This window comes from Augochlora pura, chromosome 1 (genome assembly GCF_028453695.1).
Source record: "Augochlora pura isolate Apur16 chromosome 1, APUR_v2.2.1, whole genome shotgun sequence".
Lineage (NCBI taxonomy): Eukaryota > Metazoa > Arthropoda > Insecta > Hymenoptera > Halictidae > Augochlora > Augochlora pura.
The window spans coordinates 16,055,476-16,068,458 of record NC_135772.1 but is presented as its reverse complement, the minus strand read 5'-3'; the positions used below and the strand labels follow the sequence as shown (position 1 = coordinate 16,068,458).

Sequence of the window (12,983 nt, the reverse complement as noted above, 5' to 3'; positions counted from 1 at the left end):
TATTATATTAAACATTCGTACAAGTAATAAATCAGTAGAAAGACAATGCTACCTTATTTTCTTATTTTTAATTTAATTTTTTACCGGTGCAGCGGTAACATCGTTTTAAATTGAATATTAATCAATCTTATTATATTAAATGTTCAAACAGGTAACAAATCAGTGAAAAGACAATGCTACCTTATTTTCTTATTTTTAATTTAATTTTTTACCAATGCAACGAGAAGATGCATAGCATAAAATATATTGTAAAATTCACGAATGTCGTAAGTACGTCGAATCAGCCTTATTGTCGCGGGAAACGCAATCATTTAGAAGGCCAAACGAATTTCACAAGATTGCTCGAGGAAACGACGCGCCACAGACGCGAAACTACAAGGGAAATGCATTCTCAATGGGGAAAAATGGAAATGAAGTATTTATCCGGCGTCGTAAAAGCTTCTTACGAGCGGATAATCGTACTACTAATTTGTTACGGAACAAGCGAAGGAAATTAAACGATACTCCGCCATTTATGACGCAGATTCGCGTTCTTAATTAACTAGAGTGCCGCCGGCCTACGTGATCGTCCTTTCGTGACAATAATGCCAACGATATAATCTGATGCCATAACATTTTCTATTATTATTTATAAACTTGCGTAATGAGACAAATAATACAGCGTGTTTCCTTAATCTTGCACACGCCTTTGATTTTATTAACCTGATGGAACAATGTTTATCTGCTTCCTATTGGATAACAATTGAAGGAAATTGTCATTTTTTTAAATGAAAAATAGAAATTATATTATCCTAGTTTGAGATGAATTCAACAATAAATTGAACGGTATCGTATATTAGATTATTAAATATCTAGTTTACGATGAATATTATATACACTATTTATTATATTTTATATATTATAAGATTAATTTACAAAAATTAGATTAGAAAATCAGAAAAATTACAAGCATTAATATCTTATAGAAATCGTGAGAATTGAAAATCTATTTTTAATAGACAGATGAATTTTACAAATGTGATTTACAATAACATCGTCACCTGTAACAAACGTTTATTAACCCCTCGCGCACGAGGACTCCGGAGCGGAGCCATTTAAAATTAATCTTCGTTATCTCCGTAACGGAGCCCTGAAGTTTGGAGATAAATTTTGAATGGCACCGCTCCGGTGCCCTCAAGTGCAAAGGGTTAAATAATACAGAAACTCGGAAGATCAGCGAAGTGCTTCCTCCGTAGTCTTCGAGCGATGTAATATTAAGAATGAAATCGTTACAGTAACCACCCGCGACATCGACAATCCGTGTTCGGTCTCGACGCACACTTGATTGGCAATAACTCAAGCCGTAGCCCGGCTGGTTTCGGAATATACCTCCCGCGATCGATAGGTGCCATAGGGTTTCGAGTATGTGTAAACATAATTTCGGTAGTGCTTACGAACCCTTTCATATCGGCCGTGCCGAGGGTGAAAGGTGAATGTTGCGGCGAAGATTTCTGTTGGAGATTGCTCGAGTTTATTGACTGAGAGCGCCGATCAATAATTGCGCGCCCGGGCTGTCCGCGTGTTGAATAATCTTCGAATTGCATTGCACATCCGAGCAATCTCGATCTCTCCTTGGAGCAGAGCTAAGTGCCTCAATAACCGACATCGGGTCTCCAGCGAAAAGAGATTCGATTGGCGGCAAACAGATGGCTATCGAACCTTTCTTTTGTTGAAATATTTTCCCGTTCCTCGAGATACCATCGAGGGACCCCTTTTCTGTTGCAACTGTGTATACGCGGCGGTGAGATCGATCCTCTCTGTATCGGGCTATCTTTGTTCAACCCTTTTACCGTCGAACAAAGATGTATCTCTTTTTAATCGAGCCGGTTCAACTATAAATCGGAAATAATTTTGCTGGCCTATAATATTTACATTTTACGTGACAAAGTGAATTACATACATATACATGTATTATTATATAGACATATATAATAATAATATTTATACACATATACGTATTATTTTATACACACATATATATTATTTTATACAGATGAAACTAATTCTTGTGACACATACCAACAGTTTTATTTTTTCCTATTAACAATTTTTTAAATCTAACTCTGTTAGTATAAAAATGATTTTGGAACGTGACAGAATAATTTTAGTGGTACCTGGAACGCAAAGGGTTAAAGTAGAATTTTACTCGAGTTACAGGAGTTTGAAAATCGATCATTTTCTGATCACGTTTCAGCAATCCTCTAATTCGATGAAACAGTGTTCAAGATGTTCCGAAGACAGACTTTCACGGAGCTCCATCTTAATCCCTTCTCCCCTATGTGTACACGGACTGCCGCCCGCTAAATTAATTTTGAGTGACTGATCCAAATGGAGAGCAAGTGGTGTTTGATGATCCGTGTCGTACGATTTACGTCACGGATGTTTGACGCAATAAAACCAGCTACGGAGGAGCATTCGTAGAGGGTTAAGCTCACGGCGCGTCCAATTCTATTTGCGAACTGTGCGAGATGTTTGGGGAAAATTGGGAGAAAATTTCGAGTGTTCATTCGCGAAGGCGGTGGCCCAAAATCGGGGGAATATAAATTTTTTGTTTATTTTATGTAGGGTGAGTCATTTATTCTTGTTATTTAATTTTCAATTATATAGTTTCAAAGTATTCAATTTCCAATTATTTAATTTCCAATTACTAAATTTTCAATTATTTAATTTCCAATTATTTAATTACCAATTACTAAATTTTCAATCATTTAGTTTTCAATCATTTAATTCTCAATTATTCAATTTTCAATTATTTAATTTGTAATCGTTCAATTTTTAATTACTTAATTTCTCTCGTAAACAATTATTACTCTCTCCTGTTCTCAAATAAGCAACATCTTGCACTTTCATAATTTCTCATTCAGTATTTTAGTGAACCAGAAAGAAATTAAGACGAAAGAGTTAAATGACTCACTTTATACACTATTACTGCGTTAGCTAGGTATTTTGCAGGGGCAAAGTATTCGTAGTGTCATTAGCGGAGTTAATTACATGTATGTGAATTGGAGTCTCGTCTGAACTACCGTCAAGTGAGGCTGTGTTTACCGCTCGCGCGCTACTAATATACAGGGTGGGTAATATTTCACGAGCAAATAAGAAACTTTGGTACAATATCTTTATATAAGGGACTCTGTTTTCGAGAAAATTTTCTTTAAAGTCTCATCTTTCGAGATACGGTTTCTAAACATTAATCCTTGCGAACTATCTACTAATTTAAATATTTTCATCATCGACATGATTAACTATATATATTTATTGAGCATACACTAAATTTATTAAAAAATAATCAAAATAAAAGAATGAAAAAATTGAATATACTTCATTGAATAAATATGGGGTTAATTAAATTGGACAACGAACCAATGGCACAATTAGAAATGAAACTGTTGCTCGCCCCATAAATTATCCGATCCCAATACCAAGTGCTCCGTGTCGTCTGCGATCGATTTCAGATATTTTGCAAACTGTGATCGCGACACGGCCAACCACCCCGTGGAACAGAAGGGTTGTCCACGAACCCCGACCGATCGTGGTATAAAATTTTCCACAAGATGGCCCGCATGGGTTCCTTGCCGCGCTGCGCCGTCCGACGACTTCCATTAAACGGTACGATCAATTGAGCGAACTTACCCTTAAGCTCCATGTCCGTGACCTGATCCGCTTTGTAGGTGGCCATCTTCCTGCAATCGCCAACGATGAAGTAAATATTCGTATATTCGTCGTCGTTATTCCCGCCGGTTCCGTTCCTCGCCTCGAGGTCCATGGCCAGGCGAATAATTTCGGCCTTGAACCGGCTTCCGCTTCTCTCTGCTCGGCCTTGCGACAGCTTGTGAAGCGACCCGGCCTTGCTACTATTCGGGGCTGCGAAACAGAAATCCACCACGATCTTTGGTCAATGTTTGTCGCGATCGAATCGGTTGCCGTCATTGCCGGCGGTGCGAAAGCGAAACAGCGTTCGAGATTACGCGAAAACAGAGAACTGTCATGAATGGGACGTCACCATTGTCTCAAAAATTGTGAATCTTTCTATAATAAAATTATACTTGCTTTGTGACTATATTATGCATTTCTAGTGATAGCAAGAGGTGGATATTTATTATATTATTTTAGAAAAGATTGATTATATTTATATATTTATTTTATATATTTATATGTTTATATGTACACATAAGATTATTCATAACGTTGACATAATCTTGACAAGAAGTGGTAGATATTTATTACATCATTCTAATGAAGGTTAATTAAATATTATAATATTTAATTAATTATAAATATTTCATAAATATTATAATTCGTTTTATTGTAAAACTTTCAAGAATAATACAAATAGAATTATTCTATTGTATCAGATATGCATACCAGTCAATATCTAACTATGACAGACAATTAATCTTATTCTTAAAGGATTTATACTTATCTTGCAAAATTAATGGCAATTTTATTTTCTTTTATTTCACTGTCCCATTCAATGCAACGAATTGATGAATGGAACACTTTCTAACCAAATTAAAAATTAAAGAAGTAAACCTAGGAGAATCTCATTGACACTATGCCTTCTTATAATAAATAAATTCTAATAATAAATCAAAAAACTGATCTTTCGAATATTTCGTACTAGAGTCAGATAATTTTATCTCATGCTCCGCTATGTAGATAAGCCCGAGACAAACTCGCACCCATCTATCTTCGGATAATTTCAGTTTTCGATTGTTGCATGATCTATGCACCCCGAAGATCGATGGACTTGGCAACTCGACTTGTCTCTCTTTCCCCATCTTTTTGCATCGACGATAAAGACATCGCGTCTGAAGTTACAGTGAAAAATAAAAAACAGTGAATCAAACGTAAGAGGAACTGTGATGTCAGAGTTCTTTATCGCGCGAATACGTTCGACATGATCTACTGTAGCGATCATAAATTCAACTCCTCGCGCACTGACACGTTACGGAGATTTCGAGCATAATCTATTAGATATAAATGTTATATCATTACTTTCAAGACGAAGTAATATTTTACCATTTTATTGCAAATATTGAACACCGAAGCAGAGGTAATTAATGCAATTAATACAAGAAAGCATGCAATTAATGTATCGAAGTATGCAATTAACAAATTTTCTTTCTAATTTACGAATTTATCAGTGACAGAAAAAATCAATGAATAAATTAACAAAATCGTGACATTTCATTGAAATGATTTGATATCTGATTTTGTTTACAAAATCCTGCAATAATAAATGAAATAATCGCAGAGCGTGTACAGTTTATTCAACGACATCGTGCCGAGAATATTGTTGCAAAAATTAACGTATTTGTAAGCTTATTTTTGGTCTAACGATGTGAAAGATCAAAAGATGGGTCAAGGTGTTCTGATCACAGCGCTATGGTATTTGTTATAGTTACACAGCCAAGGAACTTCTATTTTTATTAAACGAACACGTTGGTTGCCAGAGCACCAAGCTAAATAATCCTCGAAGACGCGTAAATTATTCGAATATTTTATAGCGGAATTTATGGTCGATGCGTGAACGGTAAATTCTATTCACTCGCATTTGCAGGACTCGATAAACTTGATACAGTAGCTCATTACGTGTGCGTATCGTAAATTAGGTTTATTTTGGCATTCGGCCGTTGTAGAACACTAAGTTATTATCTACGAACGAATTCGTGACTCGTGCCAATGACCAGCCATTCGCCGACGTATTAGCATAAGAACAATCTTATCTAATCACACAATTTTGTACAGTATGTTTTTATTTCAAGTATTACTTTATTTACAATATGTTCATAGTATTTTCATTTCGTATAACAAAGTGGTTCAAATAAAATTTAGTCACGCGATTTATATAACAATTAGAATTTTAACAATTTTTTAAATCTAAGCTTCGGCGATATCGATGAAAATAATTTTGGAAGCGTGATGCAACAATTTTTAATGGCGCTCGAGTGCAAATGGTTGAATGACGCTACAGCGACCCAAGAAATGGTAACCAAATGGAACCGTGTCAGGCGAATAAGCTATCAGTCACAGCTCCTTCGCCGGAATCAGCACAACCATTTAGCTGACTTTGGTCACGGTTTCTCCGAGATTGAATCTAAATAGCTGCAACGCCGAATATGCAGTTTGCTAGGCGCCATTGTTCATGCTACCGATTTATAAGGGTCATCTCGGGGGGGGATTGTAATATCGGACCGTTTTGTATCGCTTGTCATTGGGACGCTTCGAAACAGTTGAAGACCGACCAAATAATTCCCCTCTGAATGGCTAGATTGATTGCGCGAAATTAATTGGAAGGAGAGCCCGTGCCTGACCGTAACAGATTTAATAGAAATTTAATGCGACGTATGTATTAGTCGTGGCATTCGACAGTGTCGAGCACGAATCGATGAAAACTTTGAACTTCGTTGAATGGTCGATGGTAATGATTGAAGTCATTGATCGGCGAAAACTGATCTGGATGTGTGAATTAATCGATTGATGAATGGAATCGTCGGTCGCTGATTAGTGTCGTTAATGGTCGGAAAATCGATGGTCGGAAAATCAATGGTCGGAAAATCGATGGTCGAAAAATCAATGGTCGGAAAATCGATGGTCGAATTTAATCGATTCGTGAAATTAATCGTCGATTGAAAGAGGCAATTGATAATTTTTAATATTTTTAAGGCAAGGATATTTTTATTGATTTGGCGATATTTAATTGTTAATCGCGAGTGACGATTGACAGTTCAATTCCAATTCTGACATTTGAGATGTGCCATTATTTTAGCTTGCAGTTTTTTTATCATTAACTACTTTTAATTCCTAATCGTTAATTTTTTAATTTTCAACTTTTAAATTTTAATCTTTAATTTTAAATTTTGGATTTTAATTTTGTAATTTTGAATTTTTAATCTCTAATTTTGAATTTTTAGCCTCGAATTATTAATCTTAAATTTTGAATTTTTAATCTCTAACTTTGAATTTTTAACCTTCAATTTTTAATCTTGAATATTGAATTTTTAATCTTTAATTTTTCATCTTGAATATTGAATTTTTAACCTTCAATTTTTAATCTTGAATATTGAACTTTTAACCTTTAATTTTGAATATTCAATTTAAAATCTTTAATTTTCAATTTTCAATTTTTAATCTCTAATTTTTAATCTATAATTTTTAATATCTACCTTCTAATATTCACTTCTTTAATTGTACTTTCTTGAGGATATACCGCCTCGAGAATATACCATTCTGGACAGTCGCGGATAATTTTAATCCATCACCGCGTAGACGCATAGAATTTCTAATATTAACTTCGCCAAAAATGCTCTCGGAGCGACAGAAATAATTAAAGCCGTCAAGCAAAATATTATGCCCCCAGTTTCTATTAGTAGGACTTTCTACCGAACTACGATAACACTGTAACTCCGTGGCCAGCCGTATATGAAGTTAATAACAGGCGAAACATTAGGGATTAAGGGATATCCATTAAGAACTATTACTATTAATTGCCATCGTAGCACGCATAGCGCCGGCCATTATTAATATCTTTCAGAAAACGGTTTGGGAGCAATTCGCGTCGTGCCTCTAACTAGCCGGAACCATCGGATGCAAAATTTATAGGCTCGATATTACTGACCAATCCCCGTAATTGCTTCAATTTTTCCGAAATTCCATTCCACCGTGACATATCGTGCACAACGAACCTCTGATAATTCGTGCTCCTATATTTATTCGATCACCGCGCATAGTTCGTTACAGCATAAAATATTCATTGCCGCATAAAAATAACTAAAACCTGATTCATTAAAATAACAACCTCGCTATTTCGTAAATACATATGGAAGACACAGAAGCCAATCAGAGAAATTCAATTAAACTCAAAATGAAGATTCGATAAGAATTTAGCAAATTATCTGTAAAAAGACAACAATGTCGCTAATAAAATAAAGCGCAATTTTTGTTACAAAATAACATAAGAAAAAAACTTAAGCAGAAACGAAAGGAAAATATAAATTACTTTAATACATCTTCTCATAAATAAATAAATCCTTTCTTCTTTTTTAGAAATAATTTTCTCTCGACTATTTTGTTTAGTCATCCCCCGTGGCCGATACAAGTGCCGCTATATATTATTCATTCGGGAAAACTCGGTTTCGAAGAAAAGCGGATTGGCTGCCGGGCCGTCCACGTATTTCTCATCGCAAATATTTAATTTCATTATCTCGAGAAGTATTGGCCAAGGGAAAACTCGAAGCGTTGAAATATTTGCGTCGAGTACATCCATCACTCGAAATGTTTCCGTCGAGTACAGTTTACGTTCGCGTAGCTGAAGTTGAATGGGGCGCAAATAAACCTGGAAATTCGAATATGAAGGGCTGATCGAAACTGGCCGCGCCGCGCGACCGCGTTCCCCTTTTACGTTTCTGCCCTTCGCCGCTAGTCGCGGATATCGTGACTGTATAAAATATGATAGAGCAGCAACGCCAATCAGGTCTAGGATTTAACGTACGACGCTTTTCAATGGTTCCGTGTATAACTTTGCAGAGCGAAGCTGTTGTTTCTACGTTATGGCCGGGCAATTCATCGGGAATTGCAAAATTCCGAACAAAAGACAATCGAACCCGTTTCGCCTGTACACGTAACTCCTTTTTTACGCGAAATAACAATGGCTTGCTAACAATTCTTTTGTTTATTCACGACCGCGTTCCACGCTTTTTCGAATTTAGTTTCTTTTAACTATTAAATAAGAAATTAAAAAGACAAAAATCAACCACGATAAAGAAATGATTCACTACAAAAAAGAATCCACTATTCGTCCTGTAAATTGTAATAATTAAACTGCGGATCAATATGAAAAATAAAATGCATCAACTGCTAGACAGGCGAGCTATATGTAATTTTTATTATTTTCTTAATAACGTTATTAAATTGAAATTGAAGTTCTTACGCATCGTTCTTAGCTTCTTCGAATCTTTTCATTGTTTTCGATTTCGCCAAGCTATTTCCGCCATAAATGCATCAAATCCGCGGTGACAATAAATCATGCAACCATCCGATCCGTCTAAATTAAATTCTTGTTCATCTGGGAAAATGATATTATGCCATCGATAGGTTCCAATTCATAATATCCGCGCGAAATTCAGCGAGGCATTGATATTACGTTTTCTGCGTTTTATGTACCGAACATTCTATTATTACTCGTCTGAAGGTTGAGATCGTTTCCATTAATTTTAATTTTGATTTTAAAATTAATATCTTCCTCTTTTTCTCGTTTAAACTCTTCGTAATATTTCTTTATAGTTTTTTCCAATATGGTCGAAGTTCTTGGGGGAATCGTTAATTATTTTAATACTCCAATTCGTCTTCGTTAGAATTTCTAGTTTTGGACAGCCTCCTTAATTAAGAACTCTAACTTTACCAATCTCATCGATCTTCGACGAACTTTCGGAACCTATTAGCATAATAGCGACGATAATGTGATAAATAATTTTTTTACAGAACATAGTAGGACCCTTTTTATTTCTATATTGATAATACTGTTAAAGGGGTATTTTTTATTTTTTTTGTTAAGGTCAGACCGTATTTTTGAGACACGAATTTTGTAATTTCTTTTCATTTAATTTCTCTCTTTAAATCTCGACAAAGTGAAACAAAACCACAATTTATATTATAAACGCAATTATATTCTTGTTATCTTGACATTCCATAGTTTTTAAAAATTAATCACTTTATTACTCGCATAGACGAATAAATAAATAATCGCATAAAAGGAGAGAACCAACGCTTTTTTAATACAAAATTATTAGACAATTACTATGCGAAAAATTTAAATTAAAACCACGCGAACTTATGGACCGATCCAATACATCCATTACAAAATTAAAACAACCATCTTCGACATCTGATTTTAACTTTGCAATCTCTTAGCGCTAACAATAGTTCAAGTAGAAAGTTCAAGTTATTTACTACTTTAACCACGTAGTTCCCGAAATCACATTTTCAGAAGTCACGACCACGATATCTCAAAACCTGCAGCATCCATTTATTTCGAACCTTGCTGGTTGTTTTGGAGAGAAAAATCTGGGGAACGGTCGAGGTACTTTTTCCCGGAGTTTAGTTTACATTTTACAGGAGAAAAATAAACGATTCCATAGCCAAAAATCGATAGTTCAGCCGTAAGCCGCAGTTACTGCCAGAAATATTCTTGCAAAATTTTCTTCCATAAATACATTAATTTCTTGGATGATATATTTGAGACATGGTTACGAAAGTTAACACTAGATTTACTTACTATTAAAAATATCTATTTTATTCTTCTTCATAAAAATAACAAGCGTCTATTTCTTCAGATTTTTATCCATTTTTATTATACGATATATCTAATGAAACTTTACCGCATAGATTAATATTATTTCAGAATCGAGAGTTGCAAAATTTGGAAGAATCAAAACGACGCGTTTCATAAACCTAGTGTTAACAGCACGGGACAATTTGCAAACTTCGAATCGTCGACAATTATTTATTAGAATTTCGAATTTCCGTTTATAAGAATTTTGTTTTTTCTTTTATAAGAATTTCGTTTTTCCTTTTATAAGAATTTCGTTTTTCCTTTCATTAATATTTCGTTTTTCCTTTATTAAAATTTCGTTTTTCCTTTTATTAAAATATCGTTTTTCCTTTATTAAAATTTCGTTTTTCCTTTTGTAAGAATTTCGTTTTTCGGCAACGTTGAAAATGACCGATCTTTTTTCGCTCGCTGGATAAATGACTAACCTCTGGTCGGGTGTAGAGGGATAGCAGTATCCTCGGCGAGCTCATCGTCGCATCGCCGCCCCGGCGGCAGCAACCGGGTCACCCCCGATTATTGCACCTGTCGACCTCGTGCCTGCCGTGCGCAACACCTGCAGGGTGAATGATCGAACGTTGCAGGATCCCGTCGACGACAGTCGTGACACCAACGGAGAGGACGACCGCTCGTCTACTACCAGGCCGCGATACGCTCCTTCATGGTCCATTCTGAAAATCAAGCATTTTTTTTTCTCCATTCAATTATCCTGAGCTTCGTACTTTTTACCGAACCGCTGGTCTTTTTGCAAAGCTTCATTTCCATATGTGATTTTACAAAAATTAGAGTCAACGAAATAGTTTCCTTTGCCTAAACGTTGCTTTACAAAAATTGAAATCGACGAAATGTTACTTCGTTTAAATGTTGTTTTACAAAAATTAAAATCAACAAAATATATCCTTCGTCTAAACGTTGTTTTATCAAAATTGGAGTCAACGAAATGTTCGTTGCCTAAACAATAAACTCGTTTGCAGAAAGAAAATGAAAAAGCTATTATTAGAATTATATCATGAAAATACACCTTTTCTAATGTAAAAATAAATTCTGAAATATAAAGTATACTATTCAATTTTAAAAACCCATCATATGTTTTCTACGCTCTTATCCGTCATAAAATTATTGCTACCATATTATGCGCCCTTTGACATGGAGCAACTTTTAACAGCGACTATTATTTCTACGAAAATCCAAGCTTTAAAATGAGCCAAGTTTCATCGCCGTCCACCATGCTTCTGCAAAGCTACAACAGCGCAAATACCGAGAATTTGTTAAAAATCGTAAATACGCTGTACTCTTTGCGCCGTTGACAATGAAAATCAAATTACCGCAGCAATATCAATCTGCCCGCTTCCGTACGTATCTATTTCCCTCGGAATCGGCGACATCATTTCCAATTTCCTCTTTCTTGATTCCCGTAATGATCAAAGGACGACGTTTAATGACGTACCTCCGTGATACATCAAAGGAACACGCGCGCGCGCAACCACCCTCGTGACTCGTTCGTAGAACACTAGGAATTTAATTTTCGGACAGCCCGAGAAATAACTGGCTCACGGTTAGAGCGGATCGCGCGACGTACGCGTCGCCGCTGAATCGCTGATTATGAATTGTAGGTCTCGCGGTGGCCCGCGATCATTTTCGTACCGGCAAATGTCAGGGTTCCGACGGCTCCTTGTACTTGAAATTTCGTGTAAGTATACGCCCGGCCTAGTATCGGACTGCTCAACGAGAGGAAATATTTATTACTTTTGAATGACGAGAGAGGGACAGAGGAAAAGAGAGAGAGAGAGAGAGAGAGAGAAAGAGTGGAAGTTGATTACAGGGTATCAGTTAGCTGATCTTCGACGGCGAACGCATGCAAAGTGTCGAGCATGAGAAACAAGTTCCCTCCATTGAAGGAGATCAGCGAATTATTCAAACATTATACAGGTTATCAGAGATACAATTGTGTTACTTAAAATCGCAGTAGCTTAATTCACGTTGACTGAATCCTTATAGAAGAAAAAAGAGGGCATTCCAATAAAAATTAAGTACTAATAATTTCTTGGCTAAAATTTTGAAAATATTAATTTTTATAGCGTTTTCTACGCTAAACCGAATTATGTGAAAATTTATTTTTTTAATTTTTATTGAAAGAAATTATTTTTTTTGTGAAAATAGTATGTATATAATTGTACATAATTTTCTTCAATATCACATTATACTCAATTCAGAGTAAAAATGTTAAAACAATATTTCTGTTCCAGTCATTTTAAATTTAACATTAACTGATTGTAACATTGTGATTAAAATACAGATTATTAATATGTTAAACAGACAATTGTAATCCTCGCAATATACTTCGAATTCTAAAGATATCCGTCTTCTTTGAATTCCGACGACGTTGGAAAAGTCTTTCTCGTTATTATTCAATTTGTCTCAAGTTTCTCGTCGAAAGTTGACAGAAACCATGGAGAAAACGAGATTTCTTAAAAAGACATTCTTTCGAATAGTTCTAAAGTATAACGACGGCTGTAATAAAGGCTAATGCATTCTATACGAATAATGAAAAGCGTTGAGCCGATTAGTGCTTTTGTGCTACGGACAAAGAATTTTATTTTACACCTCCTCGTGGACG

The 12,983-nt window shown here is 35.4% G+C and overlaps 1 protein-coding gene across 1 annotated transcript in view; it reads right to left on the bottom strand.

Moving 5' to 3' along the window:
* Pde9 (phosphodiesterase 9) overlaps positions 1 to 12,983 on the bottom strand; it is a 92,947-nt gene that overhangs the window by 42,491 nt on the left and 37,473 nt on the right. The window contains exons 3-4 of the mRNA XM_078176405.1: positions 10,795 to 11,037; positions 3,670 to 3,900 (exon numbers count right to left, since the gene is read on the bottom strand). Of these exons, the coding sequence (XP_078032531.1) occupies positions 3,670 to 3,802 (133 nt within the window). The 5' untranslated portion in view covers positions 3,803 to 3,900; positions 10,795 to 11,037. The remainder of the gene's footprint in view (positions 1 to 3,669; positions 3,901 to 10,794; positions 11,038 to 12,983) is intronic.